Source organism: Malus domestica, chromosome 07, assembly GCF_042453785.1.
Source record: "Malus domestica chromosome 07, GDT2T_hap1".
In the NCBI taxonomy this organism is placed as follows: Eukaryota; Viridiplantae; Streptophyta; class Magnoliopsida; order Rosales; family Rosaceae; genus Malus; species Malus domestica.
In genome coordinates, this window is record NC_091667.1 from 12,062,432 (window position 1) to 12,086,446 (window position 24,015).

Below are 24,015 nucleotides of genomic sequence, written 5' to 3' on the forward strand. Positions count from 1 at the left end.
GTTTTATCCGACAAAATTTCTTTCATCACTCAAAGTTTTGTAGGGCAGGCCGTATTTTTTGAACTTAAGAATTATATTTCTGACATGTGTTTGCATTATGAATTTTTTTTGATGAAAGGAATTAATAGTCTTGTACAAATGTTGGTGGAGGCAAAGAGGGATAGACGATATCCCTTGGTGTACTTGCAAGTCAAATTAGCATTAATTTTACCAATTGCAACTACTTTCGTTGAAAAAGTGATGGATATTGTGAAGAACATGGTAATAAAATGGAAGATCAATCGTTAAATGATAGTTTAGTTGTATACATGAAGAAAAATGTATTTAATTCTATTGATAAAGATGTTGCGATATGACCTTTTCAAAATGTGAGAACACGTCGTGGACAATTATAACTAAAAGTATGATCAATTTTTTAAAACTATTTTTTGGCTCATCGTTGTAAACTTTTGGCTCCGTCGTTGTAGTCACCTTGTGTTCATGGAGCGAGGAGTCGACGTTGGCAAATCAGGGGGAAAGGGGAGAACATGCATATTTCCACGTGTGAGCACAACAGTCATTTCCCCCCAACCGTTTTAGGAGACGTAGCGCCACCAACTCCCGCCACCTTTAACCCTCCAACGAAAAGTTGTGTATGCTTAAGGCCACCTTTGAACCTCTAGATGGAAAACAAATTAATAAAAATGAAAAAAATAATAATTATAAAATCCATTTACTTTTTTGCCATATCAGCCAATTTTTATCGGATTTTCTGTTTTATTTTTTCATTTCTAATTGGTCCAGGTGAAATTTCCTTAAACTCAAATTTATTTTATCGGACAGAGAAAAATATATAAATTATTTCCAAAACTAAATAACGGACATTTTTGTGTCGGATTTTTCCCTTTTTGGCTGTTTTGGGGTTATAAATTACATCTACCCTCACAGTCGCCTTCACGAATTCAGACGGTTTCCTCAAAACCCCCGCCGCGTTTTCATATTTTTATTTTCTCGTGAAGCAAACGGGTAATCGTATTATTTTATTTTACAATTTTTTTTTGTTCATCGAATGAGTGAAGTATGAAAAGTACGTAGAGTTTGATAAGAGTAAGAATTGAAGTGTTAGGTGATTCATATATATATATATAGTTATGATTTTGTTGATTCTTTTATCTTTTGATTGACCAAGAAAATGTTTTAATCTTTTTTTCGTTGTTGTTGTTGTATATCTGTGCTTATCAATCTTTGAGTTGCATGCTTTGATTTAGAGTTGTCTTGGCCGCAAAAAATAAACAAAAAAAATTTAAAAATTAATGTTTAAAAGTTTCAGATTCACTCTATTTCCCTCTACTTTTTCTTATTGAAATGATATATATTTTCACTCTATTTCTCTCTCTCTCTCTCTCTCTCTCTCTTTTATTTTATTTTATTTTATTGAAAATGATATATATATATATATATATATATATATATATATATATATAATTTTTTTTTTTTTTTTTTTTTTTGAAACGGTTTAATGGAACTTTGGGCTGGCTTAATTAGAAGTCTTGATATTTGAATGCCTCGAAAAAACAACCCAAACTCTTTAGTTCTTCCACAGTTATGATAACTTGTTGGTTGTGTCCCTTGTGGGACGTTCAAACCTCAAAGTTTTAGATGTTGGAAAAGATGAATATTTTTTTGAGTTCAAAGCATAAATCTTTTTTGTCCTGGGTTCTGATTTATAATTTTTATCTCTTTAGTTGAGTAAATGGAGGGTCTGAATTTATTTTCTAGTCCGTTGATAAAATTGTTTTTTTTTATTCAATTCTTTCTTGATACCTTAGGGTTTCTGGTTTAACTGGTTTTGATCTGTACAGGTTAAAAGAAAGAATAAAATAGTTGAGTTAATTATCATCTTGGCCTCTTTTATCTAGTTTCTGTTTGTTTTATTGCTTTTGTTTTTCTTTGTCATGCCTCGTTTGTTGCAGTTGCTGATAGATTTTGGAGTTTAAGTGTGAATCAGGTTTTTACGCATGGCATCTGAAGGGCAAGGAACGATTGAAATTCCATCAGGGTTACCTACAGCAGCAATGGAACAAATGTTTGAAGGTCCAGTGGGGTATCAGGCGTTCCCGAACAGCATCCAGGCTGGAACATCGCCTGCAATGGCCCCACCACCGGTGAGTGGTGGAGTTAACGGTGCTATCACTTCAGGGAAGAAAAAGAGGGGCAGGCCGAGGAAGTATGGCCCCTATGGGACAGCACCAGCGGCAAAAAAACCCTCCTCACCCGATGGGACAGTGCCACCGGCTACTGGAAAGTGCTCTTCAGACCAGAAGGGCAAGGCACCAATTGGTACGTATATTATAACCATTTAGTATTTACTCATTTGCATTTTATAGCATGCAGTTTGGGTCTGAGAATTATATGTGTTTGTAACAAAAATAAGGTATAATAAATGTGCCACAAGTTGATCGATATGAAATTTTGATGGTTTAAGTTCGCTTTTGGTAGCATTAATAGTTTGTTTCGGTTTATTTTATATTGGAACTGCTTTCAGACTTGGAAGATTATGAATTAATACACTGGGATTTTGAAGTTGATCTCAGTTATAGGATAGATAATCTTTGTTCAAATTTGGAAGTGTAATACAGAGAGTTTTTAGGTGAAATTTGTTGTTCTTTCCGTTCTTTTCTTAAGCATAACCTCACGTGATGAGAGAGAGAGAGATGGGGATACACGGTAGAATCTCTTGTGTGTAGGATGTATACAAGATCCTTTAAGTTGATATAAATTGAATAAAACATAACAAGGGGCCATACTTTTTTAAGGATGATACTGATCAGGAGTTTCTTATCAAGCATTAGAGTACGAGAAGTTTTTGTTAGTGTGAGGATGTGAAGATAAAAGAGTCTCATATAGGTGAAAGGAAAAACCTTGCAATAGCTTCTAAGACCATTTCCAAAGGAGATGTCAAATTTTAAACACAAAATTTAAATTTGAAGGCTTATGTGGCACATTGATCTTTTTATAAATTTTGTTCTCCAACCGATATGTCAAATTTAAACTATTATTTATTACTTTATTTACTTTTTATAGTTGTAATTAGTATTTTAAAACAAAAGATAACTATTACAATTATAAAAAAGCATTTATTAATTACTAAAAATAGTTTTGAAGCTACTATCAAATTTGACAGCAACTTCCTCTGCTGCCTTTCCATGTCATGCCACATAGGAATTGGCATTTCGGTTGAAAAACACTAGTGATGTCTTTTATTACTGCTATTGCTGATGTGGACTATTGATATCTTCTTTGGAGATGTTCTAAGAGGTTAGGCTACTCCTCATATTGCCAATTAGTTTTGTGATGAAACCTCAACTTTCTTAACTTAGAATACAAGTTTTTCTTGATTCTGTGTAACAATTTTGGATTTCTAAGTTTGTTTTACACAAACTCCAGCTTCTGAGGTTTAGCAGCTAATCCTGCTTTGGTTAATACACCTACCGAGATATGAAGAAGGCCCTTTCATCAACATAAACCCGTAAACCTTATTATATTTTACTCGTTATGCCCCCTTGTCTCATATCTACACCGCCCGCCTTCACAGCTCGCTCACTAATCATTTAGCCCCCGCTATAAAGCGAAATCATTATCTAGCTTTCCTTTCGAATTTTTTTCCAACAAAATATTAAGGAAGGATCTTCTTGTCCCGGTCTTAGGTGTTCCATTTCTTCTTCTCTCTCAGTTCTCTCACAATGATCCTCATCAATCTAAACTATAACCTCATCAATTTTTAGTTGTTATATGGATCCACTTCCCTCAAACATCAAATTAATCTAAATCACTCCTCAATGGTCCAACACCCATTCAGCCATCATTTAGCTCGGGGTAACCCCTTCACTCGTCATTAAGCTATGGTTAATCCTTTCACCTGTCATTAAGCTCAGGTTGGCAATTTGAGTTCACTCCCATACTAATTAGGCCTAGCATGATGTTTTTTTAACTAATCGTGTCGAATGACGCAATACTAACCCGGCCGTTCCTTGTATTTCTTAACCAGATATATTAGTTATGGATTACTTTTGGGATAAAAATCCACTCGTCTTGATCAGTTTTAACGAAATATAAGATGACTCCTACAATACATACTATGAAATGAGATAAACTTACTCATTTTAATTCATATATTACTAGCTAAATGAGTATCATGTCAAAGGTGTTTGACACTAACTCGAACCTGTTATTATTCGTGTTTGCAGCTCTTGTCAAATTCATGTCCGTTTTAAGGAATGATCAATCCTGAACCTGCTCACTTCGTGTTTGTTAGATTTATAGAAAAAAATTCACCCTAGATTCATTTTCTATAATGCTTTTCCTTTTGTATACGGATGCCTTCATTTTGCATTTTTCATGCAAATCTTGTGAGCGATGTTCATGTCCCAGTTCCTATTGTTCCATTATATCATCTCTTGGTTCTCTCTCACATACTGGGAAGATACAAACTGTTTCTTTTTTACTTCAAATTTTTGTTTTAAGGAAGAATTAGACAAACAGAGATTATATTACGGTTTAATATCGACGAGTTGTAATTTTAAATCGGTCTGTCCATTTTTGTTTGTTTTGTCATGAATTGTGTGAAGAGACAATTCTTAGCTGAATTAGTTTTTGACATTGTGCAGTTTTGGCATACTCTTAGGCTTCATTTCTTATTTGACAATTTAGTAATGTAGTCTATGAATTAGGCTCACTTTTTATTCATGTGTACATGTTTATTGTGCAGAACCTCAGAATCGAAGGGGTTCTTTATGATGTTTAGATTTTTCGTACTATTAGTTAGTGGCTACTAGTTTTCTGTTCAACTTCAATATTGTTGGACTCCAAAAAATCAAGCAAAATAATTTAACTCGTATTATTGGACTTAGAAATGGGTACCATATATATTTGCGGCTTGATTTGATCATTGCTGAAATATCACCTTGAGTGCTTCCATTTGGGATTAAGAGAGTGAATATCATGCGTGTTTATTTCCAAGGAATTTTGTGCTCACCTATCAAGAAAGGAATATTTCGTTATATTTTAGAGCAAACATTATGGTGCTGAATATTCAAACTGGATTTTTTTAAGGGGTACCCTAGACTAACCGTTTCTATATTGTTATTTTGCAGGGGAGGACTGGGGTTCAATCGAGACTACTTTGTACAATTTTACGCCCTATATGATCACTGTCAATTCTGGTGAGGTAAAATATAGTAACATTTCTACTCTGTGGAGTTTCTTCCTGATTTGTAATTCTCTTTCGGTTTGCTGTCTGCCCTTGACATGAATTTCACCCTGGTTAAATAAAAATGTACAATATATTTGGGGTGAGGAATTTCTAAATTTGAAGGCAGTTAGGAAAAATGATGAAAAAATGGATCACAAAAATTTAGTTAGGAGGAATTAGAAAATGCACCGCATGAGCATTACAAAGGCGTGTTAGAGGGATTTGTAAATGACTCATTCCATTTCCAAGTAGTAATTTGTAAATCACTCTCACATTCCTTTTGTATTAATGCTCATGTAGTGCATTTCTATTCCCTCCTATCTTACTTTTTATGATCTATTTCTTTATCACTAGCTATGCCAAATAAATCTGTTAAATTTAGAGGTTCCTCACCCATACATACCCCTACTGAATGTAGAAAAGTATCACAAGATTGACATAACAATTTATTAGAAACATAATGGCTTTACTTAAATAGATGATAGCCCTAACAGTGCTTCCATCTTCTAATAAAGTATTTTTACCTATTAGAAGTGTTACGATAAATGTTTTACAATATTACTTCTTCTGTGTGTTTGATCAGTATGCAACTCAAAAAAAAATTCCTAGATATGTTTATTGTTTTCCTAGGTTGTCTTTCCCTCTTATCTACAACTTGATTAATGGTGTATAAACCTTCCTTTTTGTTTATTGGGTTTAAGGATGTTGCATGGAAGATTGCACAAACTGCTCAACAAAACACTGGTCGAGGTATTATCATTATGTCTGCAACGGGAACGCTTAAAGAAGTTACACTGATTAACCCGGCTCACGGAATCAGTCCTATAAAACATGAGGTCTGCCATACTCATTCCATTTCAAGATGTATTTTGTGTGTGCTTGTGTGTGTGTGTGTTTGTGTTTTACAACTTGGTTTATGAATGAAAAGCAATATGTGGATATCGATATCTTGATGCAGTACTGCAATTTGCTTACTGGAGACTTCTGTTTTTCTAACATACATTGCTAACTTTCTTGTAGGGTCAGTTTAATATAATTCAAATCTCTGGGTCGTTTATGATGTATGACAAGAAGGGAACTTGCAGTGGTGGAATGTCTATTACGTTGGCAGATTCTGATGGTCGTAGTGTAGAGGGATCTGCTGGAGGATCTCTGATAGCTGCCACTCCTGTGCAGGTGAGGCTTTTCTCTTATAGCGTTTGTCTCTCTCTTTCTATGACGTGTGATTTCTTTTTCTTTTTTTCTTTTTTCTATGACGTTTGTCTCTCTCTTACTATGCGTAGAGTTATGTCAAAGAAAGAAAATGGTGTGTGAAAATCACTTCTGAATATTTAAAGGTCTTTAGGACAACACGCGAGTTAACTAGCATGTACATGTTCAAGTAGATTGTAAATGATGTGTGGAAATCACTTCCGAATATTTAAGGGTCTTGTCACACACAAGTTAACTAGCATGTACGTGTTCAAGTAGATTGTAAAATTAACCAAAAGTTTGACCTAACAAAGATGTACGTTAGGGTTTTTTTTTTTTTGTCAAACAAGATGTACGTAGGTTTTGATTATCATTAAAAAAAGTTGAAGCTCTGCCATAAAACTAATTGACAATATATGGAACTTTGCAAGGTTTCTACTCTCACCGATATGGGACTTATTTACCTTCACATCTCGCATTATTTACTTTAGAAGGTTTATCATAGAACTTTGCTTTGATTATCCATATACCCTAAAACGAATATCTTACCTTTCTATCTTTGACCATGACAGGTTTGCATAGGCAGCTTCACCATAGGACAACAAACAGTAACTCCTCAGGCCGTGAAAGGCCCAACAGCACCAGAAATGACCAAAGTTCACGTTCTACTGTAGCATCTTAATGGTGACTACTACTGACGTCAACGGTCACTTTTATTCGTGAGAAACCCCAATTGTCACAGTGCAGTTATGAATTTAGTGATTGGTTTACAATTTACATTATGAAGGCGTTACAATGATTATAAGAAGACTCGACTTTTCTTTTCTTTTGGTTATAAGTTATGTTCTTCTGTTCTTAATTAGTCACGTGTTCATCTTTTCTTGCTCCTCATCTCCATTATTCTTGTTTCCAGATTCTGGGAATCAGTAGTCTGAGATAGATATGTAAGAGCAAGATTAACACTAACAAAGATTTAACCAATTGAATCACAACTCTCCAGTGATATCAACATGAATTAAAACCCTGTTATTAAAGCTGCAATACTAACCTGCAGAATTCGATCCAGATGATGAAGCCATTGTAGCTTCAAGAACTATAACCTTCTCCTCTTTAGCAATACGAAAAAGCTCTCCAAAGAATAGGACTTGAAATCTCAATGAGCCAGGGAACTGCAAGAGCAGTGGCCAAGTTCTTATATAGTATTCTTTAACCATTCCCTATCAGAATCGGTTTAGAATTCGAACTCAACACAACCAACATGTAAACTTTAGTCCTCAATAAGTTCCAACACTGAGTTTCTTCCACAAGAATTACTCATCGAATAAGTCACAGCTTCTGATTTTAGACTTCTCCATATCAATCTCAAACACTACAGTCAGGTTTCTTACATAATTCATACTCATAATCTTACATTCTCCCACTTGAGTATGAACATGATAACCAACTTTCAAGATTTACAAAAGTGATCACCAAGTCTAAATCTCATAACAGCTTATCATCACATGCTCATATTCAAATACATTTCAAAATATTATGGAATTCAAGGATCTAATCTACACAACACAGAATCAATCCAACAATTACAACATATCTAATTTGTACCTCATATTTATGTGAACCAACACAACAGCAATGTCAAGAAAACACCACTCCCACTTATTAGCCAAGTCTCAACTCAACAATGTCAAGATCCCAGTTAATTAATGTCCACATCAGAACATAATATCAATAGCCTTTCAAAAGTATGCATCAGTAAAACCACAAGAATTGATTTTCTAGTAAACAAAAACTATTATTAATGACAACTTGTCTTCTGGAACAATTAACCACAAAATTGGAAAAAAATTGAACTTTAACAGAAAACCAAAATAAGACAACTGACTAAACCAAACAAACTTAAAATAAACTACCTAACTCAATAGTTTGCAGCTTCAACCATTAATCGGAAGAATGAAGCATCAACAGCAGCTTTTAAGTTCCAGAATGGCTTACTCCCACTTGTCTAAAGATTCTAGCACTCCCATCTGTGTCACATGCGCTTTAAACACATTATTAGGCAATGCTTTTGTGAGAGGGTCTGCAATCATCGAACTCGTTGACAGATACTGAATTTCTATCACCCCTTTCTTCACCATTTCTCTAACCTTGAGAAACTTCACATCCATCAATCTAGAAGCAGAAGTTCTCTTGTTATTTTTTGAGAAGAACACAGCAGCATTGTTATCATAATACATTTTCACAGGACGTAACAGAATCAACAATCTTCATGTCAGCAATCAAGTTTTTCAGCCAAACAGCTTGTTTCATCCCTTCAAAGCATGCCACAAACTCAGCTTCCATTGTCGAGGTTGATACAATAGTTTGCTAGGCACTTTTCCATGAAGCAGCTCATCCACTTAACTTGAAAATATATCCACCAATTGATTTTCTCTCATCCGCATCTCAAGCAAGATTTGAATCAGTGAATCCAACCAACTCCAATGTATCTTCTCTTCCATATACCAACAAAAACCTTTAGTTCTTTGCAGATATCTCAACACCTTCTTTGCTGCCACCCAGTGAGCTTTTTAAGGATTTGATTGAAACCTTCCCAAAAATCCAACAACAAATGTTAAATCATGTCTAGTACAAATATTAGCATACTTAAGACTTCCAACTAATGAAGCATAGAGCTTTATCTACATTAGTTTAATCTCATGCTTATTCCTTGGACATTGGCTTCTCGAGAACTTATCACCCTTATTCACTGGAACATCAGCTTTGTTGCAACTTTCCATATTGAATCTATTGAGTACCCTCTCAATGTAATCTTTCTAAGATTAACCAAGGACCATTTTCTGTCTATCCCTGACAATCTCAATTCCTAACACATAATAGGCTTTTCCCAAATCCCTCATTTCAAAATTTGTACTTAACATATAGTTGCTTATCTAAGCTTGCAAGTAAGATGTCATCAACATAAAGAACAAGGAAGATAAACTTCGAACCTCTGGTCTTGAGATAAATATAATCATCCATCTTGTTCTTCATAAAACCATGTGAAGTCACAACTTGATCAAATTTCAAAAACCATTGTCTAGAAGCCTGTTTAAGTCCATAGACTGACTTGTTTAATCTGCAGACCATATGCTCTTTCCTCCTTTCAATAAATCCAAAAGGTTGAGCCATGAAGATTTCCTCGTAGAGTTCTCCATTCAAGAAAGCAGTTTTGACATCCATCTAGTGCAAGTCAAGATCAAAGTGTGTTGTTAATGCTATGATGACTCTCATTGAGTCTTTGGAAGATACTGGTGAGGAAGGTGTCATTATAATTAACTCCTTCCCTATGTGTAAAACCCTTTGCAACTAGTCTTGCTTTATATCCTTCAATTCTTCCCTCAACATCCTTTTTGGTCTTAAACACTCACTTGCAACCAATTGTCTTGATTTGGGGAGGTGATGGTGTTAGAGTCCAGACACAATTTTTTGACTTGGAATCAAGTTCTTCCTCAATTATCACATTTATTGAAAACTCAGGTTCAGCCATAACTTCATCAATCTCAATGTTTGGTATGTTCAATTTTGAGAGCACAGGTATGTGATTGTAGTCTAAAGATGAAGAATTTTCATCCAGCTGCACTTCTTCTTCAAACTCAAAATTCTCTCGGACTATATTTGAAACATCTTCATCTTCCAAAAAAACAGCATTATGAGTTTCTTGTATTATGGTATGTGCTTGAGTGCAGTAGAACTTGAAGCCCTTTGATTTCTCAAAATAACCAATGAAGAAACATGTTGTTCTGGGGTCTAATTTCTTCTCACTTGGATTATAAAATCTTGTTTCTGCCTTGCAACCCCAAACATGAAAATAATCGAAGCTTGGTTGTCTTCCATTCTATAATTCAAAATGTGTCTTAGGCACTGATTTAGATGGCACTCTATTCAAAATATAATTTGTTGTCTTCAATGCCTCACCCCAGAGAAAACCATGAAGTTTAGACCTAGATATCATGCTTCTCACCATCCCCGTTAGGGTCCTATTTCTCCTCTCTGCCACTTCATTATGTTGGAGTGTGCCAGAAGTAGTGGATTCTGCTATAATACCTTGACTTTCAAGAAAGGAAGCAAACGGTCCCTTTTGTTGTCCAGCTTCTATGTACCTGCCAAAATACTCCCTTCCTCTATCTGATCTAATTATTTTAATCACAAGGTCCAATTGTTTTTCAACCTCTCTTTTAAACACTTCAAAACATTCAAAGACTAAAAACTTCTCACTAATATGAAAAATGTAACTGTATCTTAAGCAGTCATATTTGACATTCACAAAATAAGAATTCCCACATATAGTTTTGACAGGAAAAGGTCCACAAACATCTGTGCGTATGATTTCCAACAAACCATGACTTCTTTTGGCATCTAATTTCCTAACATTTGTCAATTTTCCTTTCATACAATCAACACATTCAATTGCATTTTTGAAGTCAATTTCAAGAATCAAGTTCATTTTGGATAATTGAACACCCTCTCTTTTGAAATATGTCCTAATCTTTTAGGCCAAAGCATGAATGTTTGATCTAAACCGTGCATTCTTTTGGTTGCAGTGTCCAAGACATGTAAGTGATCAGTTTCTATAATGCAATGCAATTTCCAAAGTTGATCATGCATAAAAGCTTTTCCCTGCAAAGAACCCTATTTTATAAAACTTGATGCATTTTTCATCTCCCATGAAAACATAGCCCTATTTAACCAATTTTGATGTTGAAATTAGATTTCTCCTCATTGTAGGAACATACAAGACATCATTTAATTGCATTATTAAACCTGTAGCTAGTTTAAGTTTGACAATGATAATAGCTTCAACAGTCACTTTAGTTCCCTTACCAACAAAAACATTAAAATAATTTGTTTTCTTTTGTTGCACAAAACCATGCAATGAATTAGTGATATGCACAAATGAACCAATATCAAACCACCAAGAATCAACAAGAATATCATTAAGATTTGACTCCTCACACACATAGACATCAGTTTTTCCTTTGGCCCTCAACCAATCCTTGAATATTTCACAATCATTTCTATAATGACCCTTGGTTTTGCAATGATGACATCTAATTTTTTCAATGTTTTTAGTTTTCACCTTAAAATTGTTAGACTTAGTGGAGTTGGTATTTTTTGCAGGTATGATAGACTTGTCGAAAATCCTTCTTTCCCTTTGCAGCTTGCACAAAATTGATGGATTCAGCCTCTTTGTTCTTTTCTTGCCTTTGACAATTTTCTTCTTGTACACACTGAGCAATTAGTTCATCAATTGTCCACGTCGTATCTTGAGTATTGTAAGACACTTTCAACTAACTAAACTTCTGTGGCAGTGCCTGTAGTATCTTGAACACCAATTGCTTTTCTCCAATATAACATCCATGGAGCTAAGTTTTTCAGCTGCTTCAGTCATCTTCATGATGTGATCTCAAATTAAGCCTCCACCCTCAAACTTGTAGGAAGTCAAGAGTGACATATGCTGAGCAATTTCAACCTTCTCTTATTCTTTGAACTTGTTCTCCACAGCTTTGAGATAATCCTTTGCTAGATTGCATTTCTTGATTCCACCACGCACTGTATCTATCATGCCACTTTCAAGAATGGGTAGAGCCACTTTATTAGCTCTAGTCCATCTCTCAAAATCAACCTTTTTAGCCTTTGTGCTCTTGTCAGTCAATGCATCAAGTCTTGGAGTGTCAAGAGCAATGTTATACCCATTCAGTGTCAAAAGCAATTCTATCTCTCTATGCCATTTCTTATAATTGCTCCCACCATAGAGAATTGGCACTGCTGTTAAATTGATTGACTTTAGTGAAACTGCAAAAGACATCAATGAAATCCGAACTTTGAATCTGTTAAAAATCCCTAATTTCTATTCTTTTTCACCATAAATTAAGGCTATTGAATCAACTTAATCATACATATAGCCTTTATAACGACATATATAGAATAAACAACTTAAGATTGACTTTGTCGATCAAATACAAATCACTTGTTCTTTAAATATGATGCTGAAAAATTTTCCTGAACACAAAAGTAAAAAAAAAAAAAAAAAACAAAAAGATGTACCGATAACACATATGCATTCAAAAGGGATTACAACTTCATATTAATTCATATAGTAGCGAAAGTGTTATAACAACTACATAAATTATTTATCGATTTGATTCAACAACATATAGGACGGATTAAAATATATAAATTAATTACATCATCCTAATATTGTTGTCAATATCAAGTATATTTAACTTACAAGGAAAAGGAAACATACCTGCTCTTGATCGATTTTGTTATAGTTGTTAGTTTTAGCATCAAAACTCGAATTAGAACAACGATTAAGAGAGAAGAGGAGAAAAAACCAGATCTTTCAAATAATAAATAAGACCTAAAAACAAAACCCAGACTTCTAACGGTCATATTGTTTAAAAAGAACCCAACGATAGTCTTAACGGCTCTTTAGTGAAACGGTGCCGTTTAGAGCAGTTTTTTTTTTAATTCGATTTGAAGAACACAAATATAAAACCCAGATTCCGATCTCCAAATATAATTCATGTATCGATGAATTGAATTCAATGATTAGAACCCGCGGCTCTGATTAAAATCCTGTTATTAAAGCTGCACTACTAACCTTCAGGATTTGATCCAGATGATGAAGCCAATTTAGCTTCAAGAACTATAACCTTCTCCTCTTTTAACAATATGGAAAAGCTCTCCAAATAATAGGACTCGAAATTTCAATGAGCCAGGGAATTGCAAGGGTAGTGGCCAAGTTCTTATATAGTATTCTTTAACCGTTCCCTATCAGAATCGGTTTAGAATTCGAACTCAACACAACCAACATGTAAACATTAGTCCTAAATAAGTTCCAACACTGAGTTTCAATTCCACAAGAATTACTCATAACTTTTATCATACTTATTCCACAAGCAAGTCAAATAAGTCACAGCTTCAGATTTTAGACTTCTCCATATCAATCTCAAACACTACGGTCAGTTCTCTTACATAATTCATACTCATAATCTTACAAGATAGACCTCTTGGATGTTGATAACTTGATACACAGTCTTTCTCCCTCAACCTCTCGGATGTTGATAAGTTAGTTGTCGCTTACTTTATTTACCATCAAGGAGAAATAAATCAAGTGAGAGGATTCAAACTTGACATTGGTCCAATATTAAAAAGAGAAATATCACTAAACTAAGAGAATCCATCACTCTTTGAATTAGTGAAATTCCTAGTGGCTGGTGCTGATGGTTATGAGGGTCTATTTTCACAAACATACATGTTGAAGGTAAGTATTTTGTTTATTAATGCACTAAATTTTTATTCTCAAACCAAAGTTATCATTATTTACTTCACATGTATCCCAAAACTTTGATTCTTTTTTATACAAGCAATATTTCACTTTAAACTAAATTCAGCTGCAAGGAGAGAGATTCAAACTCAGTTACATACGGGAAGTATATCTGTTCTAGCCAATGTGGATCTGCCCACATCTGCCTCAAAGGCTTTTGATCGTAATAACTTCAAATCCTTGATAATTCATCGATAACATACAACTACAAAATAGAATTAGAAGTCAGTACTGGGCAAGGACTAGGGCTATATTAAAATCTAACAATCATTCTTTAAACCTTTGGATTGATTCAAGTGTTGGATCCACTTGCAACCTTGATAAAAACATCCTCCAAAGTAGTATCAGCCAGACCCCATGCAAAAACTGTGAACGTACTCTTTGCATTCTCCACTGTTTGGAATACTTCTGCAAACTCTCACCTCACTCTTTGGCAGCTCGAACTTCTGTGTCCCCGACAGCTGGTAAACCTTGTTCGAATTTGGGCAGAGGTTTCGGACCATGTCCTCCACTTCTTGTTCATGATCCCAAGTTGTTGTGATCACTAAGGCATACGATCCTCCATATCTGGCCTGCAGCTGTCGAACCAACTTCAAAGTGTTATGCCAGTTTCATCGATTTAGAATTTACTATGTGTTCCCCGCAATCAAAAAAATTTCGTCAGTTAATTGGATGTAAAATGTCAATATTAAACCCGGCTGGAATCATTGATAAACTACTAGATGTGAGTGCTAAAGATGTATACAATCTGAATGCGGGTAAAAGTGATTCGACAACCCTGCAAGTTGCAACCAAACACAGCCTTAATAGTTCATTCTTACCTCCTTTGGATTTCCTATGCACTGCAGTGTGCCGTCTGTGACAATTCCTAGTCGATCACATATGTACTCTGCCTCCTCCATGGAAAGTGCTGAAGATATGCACACAAGCTTATAGAGAAGGTCAAAATCCTTAAAGTACCTTAAAGTATCATTGACAATACATTAACAAAGAAAAGAGAGAGAGAGAGAGAGAGAGAGAGAGAGAGAATTGGTCAGGACAATTGCGCGGTCTTGTTTTGCCCACTTGACAATATTCCGTAGATGTTTTCTTGAAACTGGATCAAGTCCACTACTGGGCTCATCCATGTACACAACAAAATCTACTTTTCGACGAAGACTTTTGCAAAAATAGTTTTATTCTTTTGAACAAACAATATCGTCTATACGAAGGAGGTGAGGGAGTGGGCTAAGCCTCATAGTGAGCTAGTCATAATAATGTGATTCAAATTTGCCTTTGGCGAGAATCAAATCTAAAACCTCTCACTTACGAGTGAAATGAATACCACTAAACCTAATACTAAGTGGCAATACAAGTAGCTTTAACAGTGATCAAGAGAAATCAAGATGTACTTTGGGATCCCCAATCAGGGAAATTGTGACGGTAAGCCTTCTCTTCGTACCTCCACTATACTTCCCGGCTTGTTTGTCGGCAACCCCAGTTTGCAGCTTATCTTCAACAAAAGCAAAAGCGGGATGGTGACAGCGCACTATGACTGGTGCTTGTGGAAATAGTGACAATTCAACTGCTCTTATCGGCAAATTTGTAGGATTCGTAGTTGAAACTGATGGTGTACCATGCACCTGAAGAGATTCCAGGTTTTATTAATGCCTTTTCAACTGCTCTCAATGCTAGTCTCATGCATGAATTTAAGGATTATAGACTCAAGTGCCACTGATCACGTGACAAAGCAAACCACAAATTTGTATGATTTTGAATCATTATCCAAACTGCAAGTGGCCCTTTACCACAATGGTGGAAAAGTGTTGAGCACTTGCATGACAACGTGAGTTTGAACTCCGTCAGTGGCTAATGTAATAGCTAATTTAACAAAATCTATTGTTTGACCAAAAAAATAAAATAAAATAAAATCATTATCCAAACCGTCTCAAGTTTCTCTGTTGCACATGTTAGAGGTGTTCCAGTTCAAGGAAAGGATAAGCTAATATTGATCTCTGAAAACGTGGAGTCTATAGCTCTATTTGTTCCTTCTTTTCCTTTTCCTTCTTGCACATTTTTCTCTTCACAATGTTGTTTTTCATCATCTTGTCACCAAGAAGCAGATTGGTGAAGGATAGGATGGTAATCATCAAAAGATGATAAAATGGCTCAAATTTTTACAGCCATTTTTTCTCTTTTAAATTTTGGATGAGGTGAACTACTTGAACTGGGTATCTTGGAAGTTAAATGTCACCAAACAACCGAAATGTGTGTAGTTTAAATCAAGAAAAAAGATAATACTCCAAATTAAAAAGATTTTTAGAAAAAATATATTTTGAATTTATATTATCATTTACATTTTAGAACAACATAGGTATTTACATTTCCGCCTATTAGAGAGCTTTCCGACCAACCAAAAATATAAAATATGCCTATTCCAGGACATTTTTGCATTTCCATTGGAGATGCTCCTTGGACAAATCGGACATGGTGTTTTACTTTTTTTCATTTTTTTTGGGTGATTGAATTTAGAACTTATACTTTTTGGAGGGAGAACACCTGCAGGTCAAAGATAAATGCTCTCAACTAACTGAGCTACAAGCCCCTTACATTAAGACAGTAAGTGCGCTTAAGGCAGAGATACTGTTGCAACTAAAATTAGAAAGAAGTACAAGCAAATACTGAAAAGCAAATAAATGGAAAGTAGTTCTACAAAACAAGTCATTACTTGATACTTATCACCCGTCCTATGAAAGAAATACAAAATTGGTTGAAGTTAATAAGTATGGTGCTCTAATAATCATTTTACCAAAGGGGCAACGGGAAAACTCAAAAGACTTGTTCATATTAGGTAACTCTTGTTTACCTCTTTCCCTTTCCTCTTTTACCATTTTTACCAAATTTTTTACCTCCCTTGGCCGACTTGCTCTTCATATAAGAGACCCTGTCGGCCTTTTTCTGTCGCTCCTTGCGAACCTGTTCTAAGTCTTTGATTTCAGAACGCACATGAGCATTAGGCACAGAGTGTTGCTTCCTGCCTCCGAAAGACTTACCCTTCCCCTGCCATCTACGGTTACCTGCAAAGAGACATGAAAACCGTGAATAAGTAAAATGAAACACACAAAGAAGCTAGCTCGGATGAACTGAGTGAGAATCTTAACAAGTGTTAAACAGAAAAACAGATCAATCACATTTAAGAGAAACAACAGAAGAGTACATAAACTTCAGAGAGAGCATTACCTGTGGAATCCTCCGCATTCCCTTCGTTAGTTCCTGTAAGAGATACTCTCTTGTGTGAACGTTCTTTCCACTTCTTGTATATCCCAGTTTTCTCAAGTTTTGCTTTTGCACCACTCTCTGTCTTTATCTGTAGACCATAAAATTTAGCATAAACCTTCTGTGCAATCAACAAATAATATATGTTGCAGGTGCACCTTGTAATGACTACTAGAGAAGCAATAACGAGTTGATGAGATTAATTTGGGTATAATCTGGAGTACGGAAAGGAAGTTCAGTGCAATCATTCTCAAGTAACGGTTTATATCAAAGTTATCAAGTAGTCTCAAAGCATGTTGTTTATGTGGTCGGTTTGAGCTAATGCTAGAATTTGACTGGTGTGTCCTCTCTGACAAAGAATCCAAGTATGCTTTTCTTTGAGAATCTGTGACCACTGTTTCTATTAATCTCTTGTGGGTTGATATAGTTTCAACATGGATTGGTTAAAACTTGAATTTAACTACAGATGCAATGTTATGATCTATAGCAATTAATACAAGGAACGATGCAAAAGTGTCAAAGACTGTTGCAGATATAATTATGGATGTTGAGATAAAATTAAGAAAATTACCTTGCCGCTAGCTGTCACGCGATCGCCATTGTTTAGCTTTATGTACTTTTTCCCCCTCTGCCACCCATTAATTTGATGAGGTTAAGGGTAAACTTAGGTAAACAAAATTAAAATAAGAAAACAATATTACTGTTCAAAGTACCTTATCCCAATGAAATACAGATTTCTGTTTCTTCATGCCAACATTATCATCTGCAATGAGATCAATAACAGCAGCTTCCAACCTACACAGACAAATGGGGTCAACTGAAGTGCAGACCATACAAAATTTCACACATTTAATCTCGATAAAAATAACAAGGTAACTGAGAGAATTGTCATTGCGTAGGTGCCAGAAAAAACTGGGTATCTGACAGAATCGTCAACATAAAAAAAGTTCATAAATAACCCACCCGTAAAATTTCAATTATATACACTAGCACTTAACCAATAGCATAAACCAAGTTAAAATTTTGTTAAATCAATTTCCATAGAGCTAGAGCAGAACCGAGTATTACCTATTTGAGTCAAAGTCGTCCTTCCCTCTCACTGAGAGTCCTGCTTCGGTATGCTGGACAACAAAATATCAGGATAAGCCAATATATTAGCCAGTTTCCAAGTCTTGTGATCCAAATCCACAGCACAACTAAATGATGTAACAAATTTTTAAAAATTCAAAATCAAGGTGAGTAATTTGGTTTTGTTTTAATGAGATTGGTATTGAGATGTTGGTAAACCTGTTACTCATTGAGTCTTTGTACTGTATTTATAATTATTACTAATAAATCTTGTTTCTCATAAATAAAAATGTCATAACCCTTAACCGTCACAAAAGAAACTTCCGAAAACAGAGCCATCCAAAGCCAAGCACCAAAGGTAAATCTATCATAACCCAAGTTAACTGCTGCTTCCCAATCAGACCATAGCAGAGAAAAAGATAAAATCCCCAAAAATCAGGTGAAACTAAAGCCCACAACAATAACAAGAAATGACTTTGTTGTAGTTAGCAAGATTTTTTGTTTTATTCCTTTGAATCCTCTCCATCCAAAGAACCCAAAACACCACTAACAAACGAGAGCATAATATTGCAATACACCAGTGCAATTAACTTGAAAAGTTATAGAAGTAATATAACCTACATGATTAGTTGGTATTGAACTTATAAAGTTTTCATCATCCTTGAAGCTCTTTGCCTTCCTTTTGGAGCCTGAAGATGCTAATACCCAAGGGAAAACAACAAAGTATTAATAATCCATTCCATAAACATGCTTAAAATATGTTAGGGGAAAGAAAGAAAAAAAAACTGTAAAAAAAGAGAAGAAACTAAATCATTCCAAACATGATTGAAAGTGAGGATGAAACTAAAACTAATTGACTATATGCCACCGGATCCACATTCCAAATACCACGTTTCAGTATCAGTGAATACATCATTTCAAACAACTCGTAAAAAAGGAGCACAACGGGGACAAACTATAAATGAAAAGAACTGCAAAATTAAACTGGTACACCTTTGACCAAGTTATATTACTAGGTTCTTTGAAAATTACCAATTAATATGAGTATAGGCTACTTAGGGATTTACGATGACAAATTTCTCGCTATTAGTTCAAAATTAGAAAAAGTACTCGTGCACGGAAAACATTTGAGACTCTTTCTTTATTCTAAGAGTAAAAGTGGTCAAACTTTGAGCTATGGAATACCTTTCTTCTCGTTGGTATTTGAGGGAATAAAATCATCTTCATCTTCCTGCAAGAATCAAAAGTTCATTTTAGCCCAATTTACTTGGGAAGACAACATAAAATTATTGATACAACGCCTGAAATGTGTATAACCTTTGCATACACATAAATTAAATATATAGCTTACATGAGGGATCCCTCAATGGAAGGGGACCGCACAGAACAAAATTAATTCATGCAAACAGTCTCTGAAGCAATGCCAATTATGGAACTTGTTCCAAAACGTTGCTTAATGTTAATAACTAACCGGGCGATAGCAAGTCCTTTATACATGCATAATAAACAATGCATGATGGCATCAACATGGTGTTTTGAGTGATTATAAAAGTTGCACACGGTTACATTTCGAAAACATCAAAACCATAAATTACACTACTGAAATTTTTACCTTTTCTGCATGATTATTATTAGAACGTTGTTGATGAAATAAATTAATGACCTCTTCATGAATAGCTCTTTTTTCCTTCATTACATCAACCCAGTGACGAGAAGAACCCTGCAAATAAGCCACATACTTAATAAAAATCAAACAAGGCCACCTTGAATATCGAGAACAGAAGCTACAAGTCATTGCACATACTCAGCTAAAGCATACATAATTACGGAGAAAATAGTTGATTGGGTATTGCACATAACATAAGTTACTTCATGCAAAAATATTTTATTCAAACAACAAAAGATACGGTTGAGAGGCAGTGAACATGAGCAAATAAAATGCCTAGAGCGACAGTGGGAGAGAGTGAGGAGGAGGAGGAGAGGAATGGGGGGTGGAGACAGGCGGGTGGTGTCATGAAAGCTTGGGGTAAGACAGCTTAACTTGTGAACTCGGAAGAGCAAAAGTAACTACAGAATAAGGGGGAAATTATTTTAAATGTGAATGCAAATATACAAAGATGAAATACTAAATTGAAACAAAGAATGGCAAAACAGATGCCTAAGCAGACAAACAATTACTAAAGATATGATTCTTCAATTATTTGACCATCTTAGTATTTAAGATTCAGGTTTTATGATTTAACCATTTTGAACTTTCTCACTACTCAACTTACCAATTGAATTACACATGACCACAGGAATCCTCATAAAAAGAAAGGAAAATCAGCATGTTCTTACAAAAAACTACCATGTTCCTCTGGAACTATTTTATTCAGATCCTCACTACAGTATGTTGACATGAAACTTCCGAACTTGAAGGCTAAAGAATGATCGACTTCTTTACATAAATGTTGAGGGCATAAAATAATATATTTTGATTTTTGAGAACTAAAGACATTAAATTTTGTTATGTAAAAGATATTACCTGTGGACACATACATACAGAAGATAAACACCAAACAGGAACCAAATGTAATAAACAAAATAAAGAAAGAAACAAAAGAAAAGCTATGAAAGAAATATAAATAATTGCAAACAGTGACTGTGATCAAGAGAAGAAATAACAAATACACTTTGAATTAAGCCCAGTGTGTTCTCTTTCTATTCAAAAGGTCCCCAACATCCTCTCCCACAATAGGCACCACATTAAAGAGAATGATATATCACCTTACAAAGAGTACATGAATGATGTTTACAAAACAACCCCAATTATATATTTTCCAATGGAAAAGCTTTATATGGCTCTCTCTTTCTTGCATGAATTTCCTATATTTCGAGTTTGTAAATTTGACAAACAATGAATAGGAGCAGTTGACTAATAGGATAAATATGCCCAAATGCAACAAAGTAGCGGTTGTGTGATATAAACATAAGAGTATAAAAAACCAAAGATTTTGATCATCAGATAGAAAGAGTTTTGACTAAACATGGTTAACAGAATAATAAGAAAAAAGTCCAACAGATCAAGTCCATGCAGTTACCAATTAAATGAAATCTACTGCTGAAGACATAAAGTGGAGAGTTACCTTCAGATTCTTGGACTTAGCAGCCTCACCTTCAGTTTCTAGAATGGTCTGCTTGGGTCTAGTATAAATCAGCCAATGAATGGTTAAAGTTAGCAACATCAGATCCTCAGAAGAAGAAACAGAATATAAGTGTATCCAGTATGCAAAAAGGCAAACGCTTATAATGTAAACCTGAATGTCTTCAACCGCTCAGAAAATGCCAATGCCTTCAACTCTCCACCATCCAGTACACTTTTAAAGATTGGATGCAACCCTTCGCGAGGTAAATCTTTTGCTCTTTTAACAGACTCCTTTGAAGGTGGGGGTTTTGTCTTTGAATACAAGCGGAATGCATTTGCACAGGTTTTCACCATATTACTGAGTTCTGAAGAAGAATCTATTATCTCTCTAACTCTATCCGAAACAAGATCTATAACTGTTTGGGGAAAACGCCCATAAACAGTTTCTCCATTAGCAATTGCTTGATCAATCTTAGACATCACTCCATCCATATCATGTAAAACTTCCTCCTCTGTGGGTGCAGCCCTAATTGACTTTGAAAGAAACAGATGTAGATCTAAAAGGTTAGGCATATCTTCAGATGTCACAAAGGAGAATGCAGTACCAGTCCGACCAGCCCTTGCAGCTCGGCCTACTCGATGAACAAAAAGTTTAGGCTTTGGGGGAAAGTCCCAATTGATGACATTGTCAAGCAATGGAATGTCAATTCCTCTGGCTGCAACATCAGTGACAATTAACTGCATAGTCTTTCTTGACCTAAACCTTGATACATTAATCTGGCGAGCATCATGATCCATGTCACCATAACATACAGAAGGCTCAATGCCCTCTTCTCTAAACAAGATATTCAGAAACTCCACATGATGTTTTGTAGATACAAATATCAATGTCTGCTCACCCGAACTAATATGCTCCCTTATCAAATAAAGTATTGCAGCATGCTTTTCTTCCTGTCGCAAGGTGAAAAACATAAGCTTCAAGTCAGGGCTGATCTTAGTATCCAAATCAAGCCGCACAAGCCGAGGGTCTTGCAGACCAGCCTTGGCAAACTCTGCAAGAGCAGAGGGTAGTGTTGCACTAAAAAGCAGGGTCTGGCGATTCTCACTCAGCTGTCCAAGGATTTTATGCAACTGCTCCGCGAAACCCATCCCAAAGAGGCAATCCGCTTCATCAAAAACAACATACTCCACTGTCCTAAGTGTCATGTCATCAACCTCAGCTAAATGGTGCATCAACCTACCGGGAGTTGCAATTATAATATCAGGGTTTTGGGCTAATTCTTCAAACTGAGTTTCCATGCTATCGCCACCAACTAGTAAACTAATACGGACATCTGCAACAAAGATAACGAATTTTGGTTCATACCATAAGTCTATGACTTAATGCAACACTTAAGTCGACTATATTGAAAAAGGCAACATTTTTCATCAAATGGGAACTTCGAGTTCTTCCACTTTCCTCAAAGGAAAATATAAAAAAATAAAAACCAATTTAAAACAAAAATTGGTACATAACATACCCATGAAACGGCTGAGCTCTTTGGTAAACTTGTGAGTCTGTAGCGCCAAGTCCCTGGTGGGAGATAGAATGAGAGCCCGAACGCCACCCTGAGGTACGTGCTCCTTCAGACGCTCGAGCATCGGGATCAGAAAAGCGGCGGTCTTGCCAGAACCGGTTCTGGCCATGGCAACGACATCGTTTCCAGCTAGAATAAGCGGCATGGTCTTGCGCTGGATGGGAGTGGGTACTTTGTAGCCCTTGCGCTTGATTGCATTGAAGACATTGGGACTTAGATTCAGAGACTCAAAGCCTCCAGACTTGGCCTTCTTCTTCTGTATCTCCCTTCGCTTCAGGTCCTTTTTCGAGCTCACGTAAACCATCGTGTTTTCGGCTCTTACGGATCTCTGTGTTTCTTCGTTACACGAAAATTAAGTTGAAATTACACAGCCAAGAACTTCAATTGGAGAAGACAGCAGCCACACAAACTGTTCAGCGAGGCAATAAATTCAAAATTAAAATTCGGCTATAATTTTTTAAATTCCTTCACGAATATTGAAATGTAGAAGGGATTAATTTTAAGATAGTAAACGAAAACCCTAAAAGGGTTTAAGATTGAGAGAGTCAACGAAAACCCTAGTCAATTGCAGCCATGGCGGCACTTAGAGAGAGATAGAGAGAGAGAGAGAGAGGCACTAAACCTGGAGTTTATGGGTGGCTGACGGATGAGACGGGAGGCTAGAGGTTGGAGGCGGCGTCGCTTTCTGCTCTGCCTAGGTTGGCAGCGGCGGAAGAAGAGGAAGCCACGAAATGGCAAGGGAAGGGTTTTAGTAAACCTCATGTGGCAATCCGCTGCGTGAAGGTCCATTATATTTTCATCTGGGGGCCACTTATCCCGCACCACGTGTATGACATTGTTATTCTCATCAACTCCAATGGGTATACCGGGATGATATCCTCTTCCGACTCTCTTTATGGGGATGACTTCATCTTGCGACTCATTGTACATCATACGGTTAGTTTTCTTTATATACTGTTTTGTTTAATTTTATATAAAAAATTCAAAATAATTTTTAACCGCTGAATGACAGATGAACAGACAAGATGAAGTAATTCCTGAAATTCTCACAAAAAAATTTCGAATAGGATCCTATTTCGATATACCGCACCACGTCTATGACATTGTTATTCTTGGATCAACTTCAATTGTTGTGTTAGAACCTAAAGGCTAAAATTTAGATTCTAAACCAATTCAAATCATTTCTAATGATTGGGCTTAA

General features: G+C 35.6%; 2 protein-coding genes and 1 long non-coding RNA gene across 4 annotated transcripts; 1 reads left to right on the top strand and 2 right to left on the bottom strand.

Annotated features, from left to right (window-relative positions):
- The first annotated feature begins 1,563 nt into the window (after nt 1-1,563).
- Nucleotides 1,564-7,247, top strand: LOC114825773 (AT-hook motif nuclear-localized protein 1-like). Its single transcript, XM_029104800.2, has 5 exons — nt 1,564-2,319; nt 5,133-5,206; nt 5,932-6,066; nt 6,251-6,406; nt 6,994-7,247. The coding sequence occupies exons 1-5, from the start codon at nt 1,998-2,000 to the stop codon at nt 7,093-7,095; spliced, it is 789 nt and encodes a 262-aa protein (XP_028960633.2). The 5' UTR covers nt 1,564-1,997; the 3' UTR covers nt 7,096-7,247.
- Nucleotides 7,248-13,835: 6,588 nt separating this feature from the next.
- Nucleotides 13,836-14,374, bottom strand: LOC108172835 (uncharacterized). Its single transcript, XR_011582734.1, has 2 exons — nt 14,071-14,374; nt 13,836-13,995 (listed from the first exon to the last, which is right to left on the bottom strand). It is a non-coding gene; the product is annotated as an uncharacterized lncRNA (long non-coding RNA).
- Nucleotides 14,375-16,351: 1,977 nt separating this feature from the next.
- Nucleotides 16,352-23,578, bottom strand: LOC103439004 (putative DEAD-box ATP-dependent RNA helicase 29). Of its 2 annotated transcripts, none has more exons than XM_008377547.4 (12): nt 23,437-23,578; nt 22,758-23,223; nt 21,410-22,571; nt 21,239-21,296; nt 19,726-19,833; nt 19,299-19,344; nt 18,735-18,802; nt 18,114-18,166; nt 17,759-17,840; nt 17,617-17,673; nt 17,010-17,136; nt 16,352-16,846 (listed from the first exon to the last, which is right to left on the bottom strand). In XM_008377547.4, the coding sequence occupies exons 2-12, from the start codon at nt 23,116-23,118 to the stop codon at nt 16,632-16,634; spliced, it is 2,337 nt and encodes a 778-aa protein (XP_008375769.3). In that variant the 5' UTR covers nt 23,119-23,223; nt 23,437-23,578; the 3' UTR covers nt 16,352-16,631. The 2 variants fall into 2 exon arrangements, with proteins under 2 accessions (XP_008375769.3, XP_008375768.3); XM_008377546.4 differs by having other exon boundaries at nt 18,735-18,811; nt 23,437-23,576.
- Between the last annotated feature and the right edge of the window lie 437 nt (nt 23,579-24,015).

Excerpts from the sequence above, each read along its gene's own strand:
- LOC114825773 (XM_029104800.2), top strand. The coding sequence starts at position 1,998 with ATGGCATCTGAAGGGCAAGGAACGATTGAAATTCCATCAGGGTTACCT. Across the intron at positions 2,320-5,132 it reads GAAGGGCAAGGCACCAATTG|GGGAGGACTGGGGTTCAATC; the intron begins GTACGTATATTA and ends GTTATTTTGCAG. Across the intron at positions 6,407-6,993 it reads TAGCTGCCACTCCTGTGCAG|GTTTGCATAGGCAGCTTCAC; the intron begins GTGAGGCTTTTC and ends TGACCATGACAG.
- LOC103439004 (XM_008377546.4), bottom strand. The coding sequence starts at position 23,118 with ATGGTTTACGTGAGCTCGAAAAAGGACCTGAAGCGAAGGGAGATACAG. Across the intron at positions 18,167-18,734 it reads GTTCAATACCAACTAATCAT|CATACCGAAGCAGGACTCTC; the intron begins GTAGGTTATATT and ends TTTGTTGTCCAG. Across the intron at positions 16,847-17,009 it reads GAATGCGGAGGATTCCACAG|GTAACCGTAGATGGCAGGGG; the intron begins GTAATGCTCTCT and ends GTCTCTTTGCAG.